Raw genomic sequence first — 20,502 nt, 5'->3', positions numbered from 1 at the left:
CTCTACCCCGTGACCTCCACTGTCGTTTGGAGAAATCAACCTCTGTAAAGGTCGTGCGCCTGGCACTGTTTATCTTGCCCATCTCCATGGTAACCTGCTCCCAGACCTCTTCTGAGGAGTGACTTCCAATTGTAGAAAATTGAAAGTGTCTTTCTGACCTGTGAAATCCTGCTCATTAGAACTAAGGAAAGACCAGGAGACTCACGGCAAAGGAAACAAATAACGGTCACATGGCAGGTTTTTTTTTTTTTTTTGGCACTGTCCCCAAATTGTTTAACATTATTAAAAGTAAAACAAAATCAAAATTAAAAATCAAAAGTAAAACAAAAACAAAAACAAAATCTGTCCTCAGTTTTCTACATTAGACAACAAATAATACCCCACATTTTCTAATACATGATTATTTACTTCTCAAAATGGACTCAAGGAAGGTGATCAAAACTATGTAATACTTTTTTTTTTTTAATTTTGGGTTTTTTATTTTTTTATTATTTTTTTAAAGATTTTATTTATTTATTTGACAGAGAGAGACACAGCAAGAGAGGGAACACAAGCAGAGGGAGTGGGAGAGGGAGAAGCAGGCTTCCCGCTGAGCAGGGAGCCCGATGTGGGACTCGATCCCAGGACCCTGAGATCATGACCCGAGCCGAAGGCAGACGCTTAACGACTGAGCCACCCAGGCGCCCCAAAACTATGTAATACTTTTATAAGATGAAGTTCTCAGAGAAATTATCAACAGGAGGTTGCTCAAATTATTAAAAAATATGCACTACTTTGTTATTTTTTGCAGTCCTTTGCGTTATTTTTTAACGTTTTTATTTAAATACCAGTTAGTTAACATATCATGTAATACTAGTTTCCAGCGTACAAGACAGTGATTCAGCACCGGCATACATCACCACCCAGGGCATCCTCCTGCATCCTCATCATCCAGTGCCCTCCTCCCCCCAGCCACCTTAATCATTAGTTTGTTCTCTGTAGTGAAGAGGCTCTTTCTTGGTTTGCTTCTTTTTCCCCTTTGCTCATGTGTTTTGTTAAGTTCCACATGAGTGAAATCGTAACAGTGTTTGTCTTTCTCTGACTTACTTCTCTTAGCATTATACTCTCTAGTTCCATCCATGTCCTTGCACGTGGCAAGATCGCATTCTTTTTTATGGCTAATAGTCCATTGTTATATATACGCCACTGCTTCTTTATCCACTCGATGGATACGTGGGCTCTTTCCACAATGTGGCTACTGTAGATAATGCTGCTATGAACATCGGGATACATATATTCCTCTGAATTAGCATTTTTGTATTTTCTGGGTAAATTCCTAGTAATGCAATTGCTTGATCATGGAGTAGTTCCTTTTTTTTTTTTTTTTTTTTAACATTTATTTACGAGAGGGAGAGAGTGAGTGCACGAGCAGGGGGAGGACAGAGGGAGCAGGAGAGGGACAAGCAGACTCCCTGCTGAGCTGGGAGCCTGGTACGGGGCTCAATCCCAAGACCTTGAGATCACAACTAGAGCTGAAGCCGGACGCCTCACAGACTGAGCCACCCAGGCGCCCCTCATGGGGTTGTTCTATTTTTAACTTTTTGAGAAAACTTCCTATTATTTTCCAGAGTGGCTGTGCCAGCTTGCATTCCCACCAACCATCAGGAGGGTTCCCCTTGCTCCCCATCCTCACCAACACCTGTTGTTTCTTGTGTTGCTGATCTTAGCCATTCTGACAGGTGTGAGGTGGTAGCTCATTGTAGTTTTGATTTGTGTTTCCCTGATGAGGAGTAATATTGAGCATCTTTTCCTGGGTCTGTTGGCCATCGGTATGTCTTCTTTGGAAAAATGTCGATTCATGTCTTCTGCCCATTTTTCAATTGGATTGTTTTTTTGAGTGTTGAGTTTTATAAATTCTTTATATATTCTGGCTACTACTAACCCTTAATCAGATGTCATTTGCAGATATCTTCTCCCATTCGATAGGTTGCCTTTTAGTTTTATTGAATGTTTCCTTCCTGTGCAGGAATTTTTTATTTTGATAAAGTCCCAATAGTTTATTTTTGCTTTTGTTTCTCTTGCCTCAGGACACCTACTAGAAAGAAGTTGCTCTGGCCAATGTCAAAGAAGTGACACGGCACACCTTTAAACATAGTTGGTATCTTGTTCAAGTGGGAAAAGAGACTGCATGGTACAGGGTGCCCTGTGTTTCCATGAAAGAGGCAATGGCCATGAAACATGGAGGCCTTTAGAAAGACAGCATGAGGAGAGCGTGGCCACCACTTTTGGCTATTTCAGTAGGGAAAACAGGGACTGAGCACTTTTGCCAGACACACAGCCCTGGTGACAAATGGAGCAGCTGTTTGGTCTTCGCAGACACAGAGTGGTTAAGATGAGAACAGGGAAAAGGAGCTTGGTCTCTCTCAACTGCAGTACAGGGGGTGCTCTGCCCCCTCCTCACAGACGGAAGAACTGAGTTCTCGCATCCCATTTTTCTTGAGCATATATTTAGGAGTTAGTGACCAAAACTGAGGCTACTCCATGGCTTCTGTGGCAGGGAAAAACCTAAGGGTTTCACTTATTTTAGAACCCTCAAATTGAAATCAATACATCTATCTTCTGGCTGGAGCTCTTCTTGCCCAAGGTAACTGATGGAGCAGGGGCACGCCATTCCTCAGTCTGTATAAAATAGGTTAACAGCCTCAGTTCTGCAGACCTCCCAGGGTTATTCCTAGGATCCGGTCAGTTTATGGGAGGGTCCTTTGCCTGGGCGTAGAACATGAGACACACACAAAAATCACCTAGGAGGTCTTACTGAAACAGATTTGGATTTCATAGATAGAAGATGGGGCCCAAGACTCTGTATTTCTGGGGCGCCTGGGTGGCTCAGTGGGTTAAGCATCCAACTCTTGGTTTCAGCTCAGGTCATGATCTCAGGGTCAAGAGATGGTGCTCTATACTGGGATCTGTGTTCAGCAGGGAGTCTGCTTGAAGATTCTCTCTCTGCCCCTCCCCCGACTCGCATGCCGGTGTGTGTGCACACTCGCGCTCTCTCAGATAAATAATAAATCTTAAAAAAAAAAAAGACTCAGCATTTCTAACAAACTTCCAAAGTCTGTGACAGTGGGCAAGAATATATTCACAAAAGTCTAAGATTCGTCAATAATATTTAAGAAGTATTTATATAGTAAAATTAGTTAAAAAAATTCTTACTCGAGGGGCGCCTGGCTGGCTCAGCCGAAGGGGCATGTGACTCTTGATCTTGGGGTTGTGAGTTCAAGCCCCATGTTGGGCGTAGAGATTAAATAAAACCTAAGAAAATTAAAAAAAATTCTTACTAGAATTTTCTCCTCTGTAAAATGAATTATAGTGTCTTACCAGAGACGGATTCAGGAATTCTTCCAAATACGCCCGACAAAGTTTGCGATCCCAGTCATCTGTGATGTGGCCCCCATACATGATCTCACCAAAGAGGTAACGGAGGTCTTCCCATGGGACCTGGGAGGGATATCATGCAAATGTTCATTTCTAGGCCTGGTGCGTCTGCCTCACAGAGGCCAATTAGCAGTACACGCCTCTCTCCAAGCCCCTCTAACACCATGTTCCCCCAAATCCCCATCAACAGGAACATTTAAAAGAGGTTCAGAAATTGTCTGGGCTTCTCCCATAGAGTTTCTTGACAGAATTATATTCAGGGTGTTTTAATACATTCGGTGAAAATTCACTAACACTGAACTTCTCATGCAGATTTTAAAGCAATTATTCCTAGAACATCATGCCACGCAGGAAACTTTATAAATTCAAAATCTCATCCAAAAATCCAGAAAAGGTATTAGTTCACAGGGCCTTTGAGGTATGTCATGTTTTTATGATCTGACTGGCAGCAGGTTTTATGATCTCATTTAGGCAAATAAAGGAAAACTTATATGATCTGAATTTGGGGTATATTTAAGATATCATCCCCCTGCAAAAATCCAGGCAAACCAATCTCCTTGCTGCAGACTGATTTGAGGGCTTGGTTTATGGCACGACTGGCCTATTCCATGACTGTTCTAAGGGTTCTAACTAATGACTGTACCATGTGGTATTCAAGAAATAACGGTATCTCTTCTCTATTTGGCTTAGCAGGATTTGAAGCCTCTCTCTGCTACCCTTTAGCTTCCTCTGGGTTTGCAAAACATGCCAGTCTGTGATGAAGCCTTTCTAGACAGGAACCTTTAAACCCTCAGGGGCAGTAGATTGCCTCCCAGCAGTTCAAGTAAAAACTTAATTATAGCCTTCATTGGTTGCATGATGTGACAGAACAAGTAAAATTGCTTCAACTATTCCAATGTACTGGTTACAAGTTTATTTGAATTTGAATAAATGAACCTCACAGAGGTCTTTCTTTTAAGCCCATCTGAGGTGAGTGAGGAATACGAGAGAAGTGAGTGGACTGAAGGAGGCTCCCTGAACCACCACGTGGTTCAGGCCCCTTCCATGTCGCCCTCATGAAATGGATGGGCAACAGAGACCTCTCCATTTCATTTCTCTGAGTGCGTTCTATTAGTACCTGCTGTACATTCTACCATCGGATATGCATCGCCCTCAAGATTTTCATCAGCTAGGGTTCTATTCTTTTCAATAACTGACTCTTCTTCACCAAAATCCTGATCCTTGTTTTTAACATATACCTTCTTGAAAATTTCAGGGCATTTTGTACCACCAAACTCCGTGAACATAACCTAACCCCCAAATCCTGGTCACTGGCTTCGCCATACTGGTTTCTCCACGTGTGGTGAATGACTTGGGTGTAGACATCTGAGAGAGGAGAGAGCATTCAAAGCCAAGAGCTCTATTGCTCCTGGAGTGCCGGTGTGGGGGTGGGGTAAGCAGCACAACACCATTCACTTGGGCCAGCCGGTTGCCACATCTCGGGATGCGAGGGGCAGGGACCAACAGAAGTCCGCTCCTCTCTTTCTCCCCGTCATTTCTAACTCCACTCTGTACAGGATTCAGCTGAACTGGGATAATATTCCTTGCCTCAGCCTCAGCGGACAGTTACAAAGGACTGGGATCGAGTCCCGCATCGGGCTCCCTGCTCCTTGGGAGCCTGCTTCTCCCTCTGCCTCTCTCTCTCTGTCTCTCATGAATAAATAAATAAAATCTTTAAAAAAAAATAAAAAATTTGATTTAAAAAACAAACAAAAAAAAAAACAAAGGACTTGTATAAAAGGTTAAGCGGTCCATTTCACTTTCTACCTAGAACTATTGTAATAGTTTCACCTGCAACATTTTACATAAAATGTGTTAAGATCAACTCAAAATATTATGTATTACGAAGATCAAAATATGCTCAATTTTTGTATATTTAAAAAATGATAGATATGCGGGCGCCTGGGTGGCTCAGTCGGTCAAGCGTCTGCCTTCGGCTCAGTCATGATCCTGGAGTCCCAGGATCGAGTCCTGCATTGGGCTCCCTGCTCGGTAGGAAGCCTGCCTCTCCCTTTGCCCCTCCCCATGCTCGTGCTCTCTCTCTCTCTCAAATAAATAAAAATTAAGAAAACAAATTTTAAAAAATTGATGGATATGTAATGTTGATCATCACATGCCATATTAAATCCACTTATTTTGGATACAACTTGCTCAAAATAGGTTCCTTAGGAGAACACACCCATGTTATACACTAAGTGTACATACTCTGATAGCAGTCACATCACCTTTGAAGCTTGAGAAGACTTACGTGGCAACAAAAATTGTAACAATTTGGTTACCAAAAGAACATAAAGCAACTCTCTATACACAGAAACACAGATGAGTCATTTTAAAGGCCCTTTACAGAAAGTGTGGCCCAGAGCATAATACCTGGTTTGGATAAATATTATCTCAATTTTAACAGCTTTAACTGAATGGGAAAAGTTTCCTTTATGAGGACTAAGCCAGAAAATTCTTACAAATGGTTCTTCCTTTTTGAAATCCAATCACTGGGTTTCTAAGAGTTTACACAAATGTTCTTGATGAAGCATTCCCATTCCCATCTGTAAAATACATTTTAGCTATGAAATAAAATCATTCATCTACCTTTAACTTCCAATCAAGGGGAACATTACTGAGAAAGTCACAACAAGGTGGCATCCTTAATACATAATAATGACATATGCAGGAAATGCACCATTATTTATACATGTGACGTGCTGTAAATTGCTTCCATCATAAGAACTAATTGTAGTGATTATTAATGCAGTGTTATGAACTGTCAGAATTGCTGTATGTAATTACATTTGTGCAAATGCTTCATTACCTGCCTAATGAATCTGGCATACATGCACATGTAAACCACTGTTTTTGTTAACATAATGAAGGACATTTTTTTTTTTTTTTTTTTTGCACTAAGCTGCTATGTAGAACTGGTTTGACCTATCTTATGAAGTTCGAGCCTCCACTGCTAGAAAACCTTTGATCTGGTGTATTTTCACACTTGGCAGAAGATGCATATACAGTGTCAGCTATTTCAATAATAGCTTCAAAAGAGAAATTATGGTCCATTTGATAGTGGCCAAAGACTGACAGATTCAGTACACTCTTTGGAAGAGGTTATCTGGCCACTGGCACTTACGTGAGGGTTTGCCTCTAAGTAGTTGTAGAGGACATTGGCGCAAATGGTGAGGTCTCCAGGACTGAAGGGGTAGTTGCGGCTCCAGCCCCGGGGGCCAAACCTCAGTCTCCCGGCCACACAAGCATGGAAGTAGCACAGAGCAAAGAGGATGCTTTTAAACTCCTGCTCCTTGGAGCATGCCTCAAGTGTATCCTGGGAGAAAAGGAAAATATTTGATTATCTTTCTGCACCCTTTCCAAGGGCAAGGGTCTGCATATTCAATGACCTTGTGTATAACCTCGAGGGAGATCTAGACAGGGGTACCATGCAGTTTGAAGCACCACTGCTTACCCTATCAACGCATAATAGAAGACTGACCTTTTGGTGCCTGCCAGTCTGTTAATTTAAGAGGAATGCTTTCACTTTGCTTCAGTTATTTTACTGAATGCATCTAAGTTCGCTAGAAAATGACAAAATTCATTCTGAGCAGTGCTGATACTGTTTGACATCATTTCCCCCTGCAAAATTCTTCTTGAAAAATCTAGCTGATCAAAGGACACCATCTTCGTTTCATCAGTGTAGCAGAATACTACTTAACCCCCAGCCCTTCATTTCTTCTAGTTTCAGAGTCATACAGATTACCTGGGCACATGGCCACCCATCAAAAAACCATTTCCCATCTCCTGCTGAAGCCAGATGTGCCATATGACCAAGTCCCTGCCAAAAGAATTTGAGCAGAAGTGATGTGTACAATTTTCATGTCGTTTACTTGAAAGGAAGTTGCTTGCCCTGGGTGTCACTCTTTTCCCTTCTCTGTGGGCTAGACCGGAGGATGACCAGACAGCCATGGAAGCCATGAGTGAGTTCCAGGGGAGACACCTACCAGCTTGGGTGTGCGGCTGAGCTCATGAAAGCTGCCAGTTATACGTGAGAGACGTCATCTTGTTTGGATCACTCTAATTATGTAGTCTACCAGAGCTAATACAATCATCCTGACAAATGGTCTCCTTCCAATGAACTTAAAGTAGAATTCATTGCTGGGTGGAGAGAATGGCATATGGAAGGCGGGAAAACACACCCTGTAGACTAGATCTCCAACATTTTTTTGAAATTGCAGAGGGAAAATTAAATCCTGGCATGCTGGTATGGTTATGGCTCCCCCTGCCATAAATTTAAAAGGTGAACAACAGCCATCCAATCTCTGTCTTAAGTAAGTAGTACTTTATTCTCAGCTTTGGCAGTTCTGTGAGGCAAACAAGGACTACTTCGACTGATGCTGGGCAGTAGAGGAAGATAAGGCCAAAGCTGTACCTTCTTGCCTTGTCCTTTAAAATGGCCCAATTACAGCCAGTCTACATTTAAAATGAATCTGACAATTTGGGCCATCTATAAAGTGTATTTAGCACCTTTCAGATGGGAGTTCAGATCTGGTCTCCCAGGCAACTTCTAGTAAAAGTCTAAACCAAACCAAGACTAGACTTGTTCTCTTGTTCTAAGACTAGAAGAAGCTTTTCAGTTTCTTTCTGTCTCACTTTCATGAGAATCCAAGATTACTACTAAATACAGTTCTAGAACTGGCCAGGCCATCCACAGTGCAGACTCAACTAAATCACTAGGTCATTCTTTTTTTTTTTTTTTTTTAAGATTTTATTTATTTATTTGACAGAGAGAGAGAGAGAGAGAGACAGCGAGAGAGGAGACACAGGCAGGGGGAGTGGGAGAGGGAGAAGCAGGCTCCCCGCTGAGCAGGGAGCCCGATGCAGGGCTCGATCCCAGGACCCTGGGATCATGACCTGAGCTACCCAGGTTCCCTTCCCCTCACTAGGTCATTCTAAAGCACTAGGCCATTTCTAGGTAATTTAGATAGGCTTGAAGATACACAGTCATTAAACATAACATTTCCACAAACATGAAATAAAAGACAAGTTCGTGAAAGAATAGAAACCATATCATTGGAATTAATCTTGAAGAATATAAAAAATGTATTAGTTTTAAATGTAAGAAATTTCTAGGAGATGAAACAGAAATATCAAACTTTTACTTAGGAATTATGATCTAACAAGTGACCTACCAGCTCCCTGAATAACATATAGTCCACAGAAAACCAAGGTACTGTAATAACCAAGTACATTAATTCCATAAATAATTCATATAATGGATTTAGTTTTATCCTCAATGCTAAAAAAAAAAAAAAAACAAAAAACCAAAACTTAAAATTTGGGTACCCGGGTGGCTCAGTTGGTTAAGCGTCCGACTCTTGATTTCAGCCCAGGTCATAATCTCAGGGTAGTGAGATCAAGCCCCACTGTTGGGCTCTGTGCTGGGCGTGAGGGCCTGCTTAAGCTGGGAACCTGCTTAAGATTCTCTCTCTCTCCCTCCCTCCCTCCCTTTCCCTCTGTCCGGCCCCTACCCCACCCCCCTCTCTCAAAAAAATTACAACTTAATGCCCATTTCTTTATGCTCTGATAATATAAATGCCACTGGAAAAAATATGAATCAAGTTTTTCTAATTAGGAAAAAGTATGAGTCTACCTAACATTCTACACTTCAGGTCAGTTGTATTTTTACAAACCAAAAGATGAGCAAATTACTATCAGAAAATACACAACAGCACTGTGAACAGAGAACAGGCATCCACACTCACGCAGATGACAGTTTTACACGTGCAACTACCAGTTATTTGTTTCTGCTGCAAATCTTACAGAAAAAGAAACCTAGGGGCGCCTGGGGGGCTCAGTCGGTTAAGCGTCCAACTTTTGATTTTGGGTGGGGTCATGATCTCAGGGTCTTGGAATTGGGCCCTCTGCACTGAGCACGGGGCCAGCTTGGGATCCTCTCTCTCCCTCTGCCCTTTCCCTGCCTCCCCTAGCATGTGCTGTCTCAAAAAAAGAAAAAGAAAAAAGAAAAAAAAAAGAAATCTATATCTTATTTCAAAAATGTGGTTATTATCTGGGTATGAAAGGAGCCTAAACAGCCTAAACAGTACTCCCTTATGACATCTTCCTTCTTTCTTTCTTTGGTTTTTATTTTTTTTTAATTTTTAAAATTCAAATTCAATTAATTAATATATAATGTATTGGCTTCAGAGGTACAGGTCTGTGACTCATCAGTTTTTGTTTTTTTTTTAAGATTTTATTTATTTGACAGAGAGAGAGAGACAGCGAGAGAGCGACCACAAACAGGGGGAGTGGGAGAGGGAGAAGCAGGCTTCCTGATGAGCAGGGAGCCCAATGCGGGGCTCGATCCCAGGACCCTGGGATCATGACCTGAGCCAAAGGCAGACGCTTAACGGCTGAGCCACCCAGGCGCCCCTTTTTAAATTAACATATAATGCATTATTTGTTTCAGGGGTGCAGGTCTGTGACTCATCAATCTTTTTTTTTTATTAGCATATAATGTATTATTTGTTTCAGGGGTGAAGGTCTGTGACTCATCAGTCTTACACAACACACATCTTCAAGAGGCAGGTGCTACTGTGCTGAAACACACAGGGAGACAGGACCCTCTAAGAAATGCTTCTTTACATCTTCATCACTTAATGATTGCATTTACATAAATAAAGGACTAATATTAAACTTGTTCATTATGAACATACATATCAAAGTTCAAAGGTAAATTCTCACTTGGGGGTAAGATTAAAAATACAAATTTAATTGATTTGAACAGTAAAACATGCAAAACAAAAACACCGCATGAGAACAGTTCATTTGTCCAGATCCCTTGAGTGCTTTTCTCATCTGAGGAGGGCGCCCAGACAATAGAAGTGATGATTTGGACTTGTTTCCCTAACCCAAAGGAGTACGCAAGGTAGACGGCATTCATTACCCTTTGTCCATGTCGCAAGCCTCAGCTACATAAGACTGTGGCAGCCACACAGAGCACCCAGGATGATACAAGCAGCCGTGGCAAAGTGGGAAGCCTGTGATACAGATCACTAACTGCCTGTCCGAAAATATCCTGTTGCTGACTTTTAGCTGGGCATACGGCTGCCCAAGATAAACTGGCTTTTCCTAGCCTCTTGTGCAGGTAGGTAACACAATGTGACTGCGTATAACCAGCAAGAGGCAAGGAGAAGCACTATGTATTCACTTGCAGAAAGCATCTTTAAAAAAAAAAAAAAAGCAACCATGTGCCCATGGTCGTCATCTTTGTTTCTTCTTTCATCCTACTGTCAGGAACATGGATATGGGGGCTGCCACCTGGAACCCTGGCAAGCCCATTCCAGAAACAGCGAACTGTAAAAGAACTAGATTGATGACAACTTCATGTGACACAATGAGCTCTGAATGACCTACCTCCAGAATTCTCAGGTGGCAGATATACTTCTTTAACTTCTTTTTAAGCTACAGTTGTTTCCTACTTCTTTCACAGGTAGCCAAGCATAATTCTAACTGGGAACATACTCACAGATGGCCAGGGAGTACACGTTAATACCCTTGAATCACATCATCTGGATAAAACCCACATTTTATTTTCTAACATAATGACAAGTCAACATTCATAAAACTATCCTAAAATTTTTAGATTTTCTTTAGAATTTTTGTTGGGTAGGTTTGGGCTGTAAGAGGTTTGATAGGAAGTTTATTAAATAACTCTGATTATCTTTGCTTTTGCTACTTCTGATCAAATTTAGTCTTAATATTTCAGAGGATCCTTTCTACTAGATAAATATTTCCCCTTTAGGTACTTAAGAGTCTTTCCAATAGTTGTCATCTTCAGTTAATCTAAGTGGCTTTCCAGGTAATACTCAAAAGAACAGATACTTTCATAAATAAACTAGAACAGGGGAAGGGATTCATGTATAGGCTTTGGGGGGATCTGTTCATCCCTATCATGATATGCAAATTTTTCAATGTGCATTTCCCTGGGGAGAGTATCCATGGTTTTATCAGATTATCAGAGAAGTCCTTACCCGCCCCCCCCAAAAAAAAACCCAAAACAAAAAGCTGACGGGCAATGGGGCTGAGGCATATTTGATCATGATATGCTCACTTTTCACAAATACAGATAATTGTCTTATGGGTTGGATAAATCCCATTTAAATGTATTAAATTCCTGTTTTGTATTTACTTTGGGAAAGAGGTTGAGAATGTCCTAAGTGGTCAGAAATTATCAACCAAGGAATTAAAAAAAAAAAAAAAATACATGCCTGCCATGGCTCACAAAAAAAAAAACATACTGCAACTATGTAATACAGTCAACAAGATTTCTTGAGTGCCTTCTGTATACAGTTGACCATGTTTATATAGGCTATAAATTAATTACTTAATTAGGTAATTAACTGTATTCTTCAAAACTGTAATCTTAGGTGGCCAATTATTATAATTCCTTCATAATGTTGGCTTGTATTGGCCCAGAAGATACTAGTGAAGAATGATAATATTTCTAACAGGAGTCTTAATATACCAAACCATGTGCATTTCCTCTTTAGGGTTCAGTCTACTTCTCCTAATAAGAATACTATTTCCCGGCATGCCTGGGTGACTCAATTGGTGAAACGTACTACTGTCGAATTTGGCTGGGTCATGATCTCAGGGATGTGAGGTGGAGCCCTGCATGGGGCTCTGTGCCGGGCATGGAGCCTGCTTAAGATTCTCTTCCCTCTCCCCCTCCCCTCAACCCCTCGCTTCCACTCTCTCTAAAACGGACAAACAAAATACTGTTTCCCAAGGGTGTCTAAGAAATCAGAGGGAATGGCAACTGAGAAAAACAACAAAGGAAATTTGAAACACTTGATTATGATACAGATGTGATGATACACACAAGGAGAGTAGTGATAATAGGAGTGTTTGTTTGTATTAATTTATTTATTTTGGGAGGAAATCAAAGTATGAATAAGATGGCAACATGGATATACGGGGAAAAGACAATTTACATTTACTAACATCAAAAGCAGATCTAAAACACTGAATATTATACTGGAACTCTCCCCAGGTCATTACTGTTGTTGCCGTCCTCAGTACCAGCAACCAGAATAATGGTGGCTTCTTCTGTTCCCATGCTAAGGGATACTGGTCTGCCATGTTTATCTTCAACAGCAGGTTCTTCAGAAAGGAATGTAATTTATTCTCCTTAAACATGTGGCTGCAGTATTTTTTTTAAAGATTTTACTTATTTGAGAGAGAGAGCACATGTGCAAGTCTGAGTGAGGGGGAGGGAAGGGGAGAGAGAGAATCTTAAGCTGACTCCATGCCCAGCGCAGAACCTGACTTGGGGCTCCATCTCACAACCCTAAGATCATGACCTGACCCTAAACCAGAGTCAGATGCTTAACCGGCTGAGCACGTGGCTGTAGTTTTAAGGCAAAACATAGATTTTCTAGTCCCTGGAATAGGGAATGGCAGGGGGATCCTTTCAAGAGATTAAATCAGACACTCAGATTTCACTTCATCCCTCTGCACGAGATGCATGAGTAGCTAATGGCCCCGTGGTTTTGTGAGAAGACCCTGACTTTGCCCTCAGACCAGGCTTCTGCTTTCTTACCTGATCAAAGTTGTAGAGGGCGGCATGCAAATTGGCCAGCATTCCTGTGGGGGGTTCATTAGTAATTTTAATGGAATTTTCCAGGAGTCCTTGAGGGATGATGTGTTCATGTGGTGTAGCTGCAGATTCAGCACTCATGAAAACCCGGTAATCTCTGTGGCCTCCTTGGCTGAATCTTTCGAGGAGTTTCTCCAAGGTTCCTAGCCACTTGGCTACCAAATGGACATTCTGAAAAAACAGTATGGCTTATAATTCCAGTGAAACTGAAGTAGCTTACTTCAATTATGGGATCACAACATTTTCCTATATGTCAATGCGTAGAAAACTCAGAGAACCAGGATTTAATTTTTCCTGTATCCTCATGTTAGGGAACAAAACAAAGCACCAAAACACGACTGTACAGTGAACACGTGTAGGGTTCCAAATCACCACAGCTTACCTTTGCAAACCCAAATCTCCTTCCAACACACTTAGCCACTTCCAGCACCCATCAATCACCTCTGACATGGAGTTTCTGACACCCTTCTTTGTTACAGTTCAAACTCAATTATGGAGACTTATCTGGTTAATCAAGTATAAAAACTAAAAGCCAGAAATGTACCTCATCACCCATTTCGTTGTTTCTGATACCAACCACCTCTACTCAACGCCTACTCATTAGTATATGAACTCCAAAGGATGTGAGCGGTAAACGGCTCACCAAAAAAGAAATCACTCTTTGTTAAGCTGCTCTGCGGATCCCTGGCAGATTAATTTCCTTAAACCTAGAACTTTCAAAAATTATGAAAGAAACAAATGTCACCACCATCACTTCTTGATTTTCAGTTTTATGATTCACAATCCTCCAGCCCTCCAATTCTAAACACCCACGGAGTACATGGTAGTTGGTGCGGTGAGAACAGCATGAAGGCCCTACCCTCACATGCTCTCTGGCCCTGGAGACGTCCTTATTGTAGTGATTGCAACATCACACCTAGGAATATGTAGTTACTTCCAGCAATATTATAAAAGCTACAAAAAACCTGAAGAATAAAGGCAAATTGGGAATGGAATAGTAATGTAGGTATCTTTCTTTGAAACAGTTCTGTTGTAAGAAGATCTATGCCAATTGAGTTGTTCACATAATGAGGCTTTTTCTTCCTTTGGCAAATACTGAACACTGCTAAGTGTCATAGCTGAACTGTATCCCCCCAAGTTCAAATGTTGGAAGTCCTAACCCTCAGTACCTCAGAAAGTGACTGTATTTGGAATAGGTCTTTAAAAAGGTAATTAAGAGTAAATGCAACAATTAGAGTGGGTCTTAATCCAATATGGCTTACATCTTTATAAGAAGAGCCGATCAGGGGACAGACAGACACACACACACACACACACTCACACACACAGAGGGGAGACCATGTGAAGACACAGGGAGGAGACAACAATCTACACACCAAGGAGAGAGGCTTCAGAAGAAACCAAGCCTACTGACAACTTGATCTCAGACTTTTGGCCTCCAGAACTGTAAGAAATTAAATTTCTGTTGATTAAGCTAATCAATCTGTGATACTTTGGATTGGCAACCCGAGCAACCTTATAGAGTAAGTAAGGGCTGTGAGCTTCCCGCCCTCCATGCTTGCTACTAGATTATAGCCAAAGTACTTCTCACACCTAACTGTGCCACTCGCACAAGCAAGCAAAACAACAACAATAAAACCTACTTTGCAAGCTCAGATATGACCTCTCTATCTTATGGCCTACAAGACCTTACTCCAGAAGTTTACTTGAAACGAACATAAGGATACTCTAGGCAGTGACTTTGGAGTCAAGGAACAGAAAAATCTCCAAGTGAGCCATCCCTGAACACAGGCACATTCTGGAGTCCAGCCTGAGGTTCTTGGTCCTTGAGGATCTTCTTGAGGATCTTGGCTTTGACACTGGCTAGATTCTTGTGCCCGTTTGTCCAAGGGCAGCTATGCCCGTGCAACATTTTTAGACAATCCATCTATCTTGGAAACCACCCATTTTACCCGTGAAAATAGATTTTTAATAAATCCATCATGTCAATTCACAAGCCATCTGGTGTATATCTGAGACAAAGATAGATGCCATCCTGCTATCTATGCGCCAGTTTTCTCTGGCCTATGGGCTTCTGATAGAATGCTAGCTAAACATCCCTTGAAGCGCTCTATCTGATCGCAGTAACTGACCGTGGTAGAGTCTGGTTAAGAGCTCATTAGCATGAGCACACATATCACATGCCTACGCTGATATAATTTAAAGTACATTACAAACAACATAACAAGTTCCCATTATGCTAGTCTCCCCTCTATTCAAAGTCCTGCTTCTCTTTTGAATGGCAAAGAGATACTAGAAACCTCCAGAAACTGGGACAGCCACAGGCCTGGGGCTGAGCCCCGCATCAGGCTCCCTCTCCCTCTGCCTGCTGCTTCCCCTGCTTGTGCTCTCTCTGTCAAATAAATAAATGAAATCTTAAAAAAAAAAAAAAATAAAGCAACTTGCAAATGTGAGGTATTATGACAATGGCGTTGGCAATCTATACAAGCCTGTTTGTCTTCAAGCACTCTTAGAATGTTCCAGCTATCTGTAAGTCAGGAGAATAAGAGGGTGCCCTCTAGTATTTTTAATTTTAAAGCACAATGGCTAGAAAACCCCTCAAAAGATGATGGCTGTCCTTGTCAGCTGAGTCTCCTAACACTTGTGGAGGGGTCACCAGTACTGGGAGAACCCCGAGGACTCTGCCAGTCACCATCTGTCAGGAGGAAGGATCATTCCTATTGGCCTGGACGACTCTGCACCGTCCATCCCTTGGGGTCATTGCCAGTTTTTTCCAAGAAGATGAAATACTCACTTGGAGGATGACCCAGTGTCCTCCTTTGGAAGCTTTCTCCAGGGCCTTTTCTGCCACCATCTCCTGACCTTGTCCTAAAGACACATTGTGGAATTTTCCCGAGTCCATCGTAAACCCCAGTCTTTTGCCTGTGGGATCATACAAGATGGTAAGAGGCGGGGTGAATCAAGGAGAGGTGAGCAGAGTCTGGAATCCTGCGTCTCATGTCCATCTGTGGTTACTGCTGCCACCTGCTAGGTCACTTTCCTGAAGAATCCAAACTAAACTTCCAAACTCAACTTCTGTTGTTTCAACAGGCAGCATTTTGAGCTCTCAGCAATGGCCTCCTCCGGAGCATTAGCAGAGCCTGTGCAAATAAGTTCCTCTGGTTTTATGGTAATGAAGCTTTTGACATTTTGATAGATGGCAAGTATTGTTATTGAGCTTTCTTAACTCTTGCAGGAGTAGCAAAGCATTTCCCTCATAAAAACGAGCAACATGTGGTAGCTATCACATCATTTTTTGAACAAATTGGCTCACTGGGTAAGTGCAGGAGCCTCTCACCTTGTGGCCATGCTTGAATCGAGCACAGGCAGGTCAGAGCTCTGTTAACCTGGCATTCTCGGTGCAGGCTGCGCAGTATAGTAACCCAGAGCATAATGCGACAGTGCCCTGCACAATCGAATAGGCCTGCTCTAATGACCACTACTTAGTCACAGGGGGCACAAGATTACACGAGAATGCAGAAAATTGCCCTCTGGCCCTTATATAGTCAGAAGGCGGAAAACAGTACAAAAGAAACTTGCATTATGCCAACCAGAGGAATGTTCCGCTTGAACATTTCTTCAGACCACAGTGTTATTAGCCTTACATTTTCCATATACTCCATCTCCCACAAATGAAAAAGAAAGGGGAGAGAGGGAGGGAGAGGGGGAGAGGGGGAGAGGGGGAGAGAGAGAGAGAGAGAGAGAGAGAGAGAATGAAAGTAACTAGCTGTGAACTGAGAGCAAGGTTGGGTGGGCATCGGGCGAGAGGGAGGGTGGGAAGGCAAGCCTCTGGGCCCCTCACCAAGGATCTCTAGGTCTTTAAGGGCGTCCACCCCTGGAGACAGGATGAAGAAGATGGGCGTGGCCGGGCTGCTTTCTTCAAATGCTTTAACTAAATCCACTCTGGTCCTCCCCACATACTTGGCACCCAGTTTTTCCTCCACGAAATTCCTATAAAAGAGGATAATGTCAAAGACATGATCAGTGCTCATGACCTTGAAAAGTGCCACAACTTGGATCAGCTTAAATCACAGGCTCAGGAAGGAAGCAAACTACGTTCATTACGTGGGATGTTTTCACAGAACAATACGAATCCAGCTAGATTTATGCATCGGTGTCAGTGAAATCTCTTCCTGGTTTAGAAGCTCTGAAAATCAGAGGCCTACTTTCCATTTTGGGGGCTATTGAGACCCCCCCCCCCGTGTACCACCAGCTGCCTGCGTATGGCTTTGTATCCCCCAAATCTCCTGCCAGATCCCCCATTACTTATTAACAGTTCATTAGATTTGCCACAGTGCAATTTTCCGGCCTGCTGGGTTTCTCATGAATATACAAATGCTTTTTGGGGTGTTTCTAATATAGGGAAGCTCAATTAAGCAGGGATTATTTTCCCGCGGTATCAGATTTAGCAGAAAGTAAGTACTACTAAACAGAATTAACTTGTAAAGTAGGGCACGCAGAGGCATCTGCAAAGGGGAAATTAGTTGGACAGAGTGGAGGAAAAGACCTGAGGTGTGTCACTGCTGTTGAACAAGGAGCAGAAAAGGAAGGAACCCGAGAACTCTTTGGTCGGTGAATTCAAATGAGAACACGACTTGGCGTGAATTAAGCCGCAAGTTACCATTTAGAAGCCAAAAGAGCAAAGAAAAAGGACACAAGGACCAAGACACAGACAGGGGTTCCTGCTTTAAATTGCATTGGTTGTAAAGTTATAGGACTATTAGTGTCTCCATGAAAGGAATTCATTTTTGTTTGATGTGCAAAATCGTCGGAGCCCAAATGCTATGGCTAAATAAAGACAGTGGAAATTGCACTGGGATAATGCATGCTCCTAGCCTCTGAACTCTGCTGACACCCATCTCTCGGGCTAGAATATTTCCAGCAGTTCCCCATCTCCCCTCCTGATGTCAGAAGCAAGGTTTTCAGGAAGGATGGGCTCAGCCTGACGACAGACCTGCACACTGCTTAGCGCTCAGCGAGTTTCAACAAAAGTAACGATGACACTATCCAAGTTTCAAGCAGCATCGTGGCTCATCAACAGGGACCGCACATGCCTCCACCAGATGCTCCTTGCCCCCTAAGACTAAGTCTCCTCTAGGTCAACATGTATTTCCAAAAATGCTGACTGCCCCACCTGAGAGCATATGTCATTCTGTCAGGGCGCACTGCTCTCAAAATAATCAGCTTCTGTATCAAACTTTTCTTCTTCCATTCTTGCGGCAGCTTCTCCTTCTCCGGGCACGCGGATTCCGCCCATTTCCTCCACTGCTTGGCTGATCCTACCACATCTCGGTCTATGCCTCGAAACTCTTCCAGGACGGTGAGTGCCTGTCATACAACGGGGCACAGACAGGACGGGGGCAAACAGCTTAGAGTCTGAGAAAGAGACTAGCGCAAGTATCGAATCCTCTGTGAACACGCTGGCCCAGAGAGTCTTGGTTTCCTCGCTGGAGGTACTCTCACCCTTTCCTGTCCTGCTAAGAGGGTGACCAGTGAGGCTTACTGGAACCCAGCTCCCTGGTTCTCTGGCCTAGTTGGGGATGGCCAAGAGGAGGCACTGGCCAGAGACTGGAGGGCTGGAGGAGAGAGATGCAAGGGTATCCCTCCCTCAGTGCCGTCCCTGTAGTGACGTAGGTTGGCAGTGGCTTTGTTCGTCTACGGGAGGTCACAGCTCCTATAGGTTGGCTCTCTCCCTCAACTTCACTTCTCTACAGCTGCAGTAACTACTCCTTTTCTTCCTTTTCCCATCCCCATTCCTGGCTGACTCCCTTAGTCTTCTTCCCATAAGATGAAAATACACTCTTTCTTAAGCTTTTTTTATCACCCCTTTGAATGGGCCATCTGTTTTCTGCTGAGACCCTGAGTGATCAAGAAGCGGACTTGAATTTATAATTCTACATAACCTAATAAAAAATTCTATTACAAATAAACCTAAATATACTCTAAAAATAAGGGATAATGGTTATTTTCAATGGACAGAAATTTTCCTTCTTAGACAAAGAATGCAGCAAATACCATATGTATATTAGCATACAACAAACATCTTTAAGGAATTCCAAAGTCTAGGGGAATAAACTTTTTTTTTTTATAATGTCAAATTTGCTCTTTTTTTAAAAGATTTTATTTATTTATTTGACAGAGACAGACACAGCAAGAGAGGGAACACAAGCAGGGGGAGTGGGAGAGGGAGCAGCAGGCTCCCCGCTGAGCAGGGAGCCCGATGTGGGGCTCGATCCCAGGACCCTGGGATCACGACCTGAGCCGAAGGCAGCTGCTTAACCAACTGAGCCACCCAGGCGCCTCGGGAATAAACTCTTTTAACAGTAGGATCTTCTGACCAAAAAATGAGGTAAGTATCGGTACCTGGGGTTGACGAATAACTTTTTTCTCTACAACATTCTGTTCTGCTTAAACAAGTTATAATGAGAATAAACTACTGTGTTGTTGTATGATTAACAAAAGTATTTGGAAAAAGTGGACAAATATTATAAAAAAAAAAAAGAAAACAAACCTGATTTAGGTAAATTGACAGCAATGCTCATTTCTGTTCCTTGACTTTTAGCAAAGGTCCTGCAGAATATATCTACTGAAGTAAGTTTTAGAAAGTGAAATACTGTCTTCTTCACCTACCTTGAGAGTACTCCATGACTGAGTAGTGAGGAAGTCAACAGGACTCAAGTAAATGTGTTCAACTGTGAATCGAAGCAGGAAATCCAATTCCAGAGGGTCTATCTCTTTCTTTCTCAATAAAATCTTGAGGATACATAAATTAAAAAGGGTCATTTAGTTTACATCAAAATCAGGACCCAGGAAGCAGTCACGATTTAACAGGATTGAATAGGCAGGACCAAGTCTACTGATAATTCCTATAGATACCTCTCTGTTCTAAAGCTGAAGTAATAAATCTCAGATTATGCTCATGATCTCAAAACCTTGACTGAAAAATCTAGTAACAAATAATTATGAAGACTGCTTTTTTCCCCCAATTTTAACACATGCCTATTAGCAAATTATTTGAAATATACATTCATACTTAGTCTTTTGCTGTTAGGCCAAACTTGTCTTAAAACTTGCTACACAAATTGAGAAAGCCTCAGGTGGTCATGGACCAAATTACTAAACAAAAGGTAGAACTAGTATTGTAATTTAGTCCTGATACAGAAATTACATCTAATAAACTATGAGATATATGAAAGATTTTTTTTAAGAGAGGTGGGGGAGGGGCAGAAAGAGAGGGAGAGAGAGAGAATCTTAAGCAGGCTCCACGTGGAGCCTGATGAGGGGCTCGGGCTTGATATCACAACCCTGAGATCATGACCTGAGCTCAAATCAAGAGTTGGATGCTTAAATGACTGAGCCACCCAGGTGCC

General features: G+C 42.3%; 1 protein-coding gene across 1 annotated transcript in view; it reads right to left on the bottom strand.

Annotated features, from left to right (window-relative positions):
• DNAH11 (dynein axonemal heavy chain 11) overlaps window positions 1–20,502 on the bottom strand; it is a 321,003-nt gene that overhangs the window by 15,072 nt on the left and 285,429 nt on the right. The window contains exons 70-76 of the mRNA XM_088018617.1: window positions 19,763–19,885; window positions 18,267–18,460; window positions 16,935–17,083; window positions 15,888–16,015; window positions 13,037–13,264; window positions 6,575–6,766; window positions 3,358–3,477 (exon numbers count right to left, since the gene is read on the bottom strand). Coding sequence (XP_087874743.1) covers window positions 3,358–3,477; window positions 6,575–6,766; window positions 13,037–13,264; window positions 15,888–16,015; window positions 16,935–17,083; window positions 18,267–18,460; window positions 19,763–19,885 — 1,134 coding nt within the window. The remainder of the gene's footprint in view (window positions 1–3,357; window positions 3,478–6,574; window positions 6,767–13,036; window positions 13,265–15,887; window positions 16,016–16,934; window positions 17,084–18,266; window positions 18,461–19,762; window positions 19,886–20,502) is intronic.

The sequence above is a fragment of the Eumetopias jubatus genome, unplaced genomic scaffold (assembly GCF_037043125.1).
Source record: "Eumetopias jubatus isolate StellerSeaLion01/CBP00866 unplaced genomic scaffold, mEumJub1_p1.0 scaffold_14, whole genome shotgun sequence".
Lineage (NCBI taxonomy): Eukaryota > Metazoa > Chordata > Mammalia > Carnivora > Otariidae > Eumetopias > Eumetopias jubatus.
The sequence above is the reverse complement of the archived record's forward strand: the minus strand, read 5'-3'. Positions and strand labels throughout refer to the sequence as shown.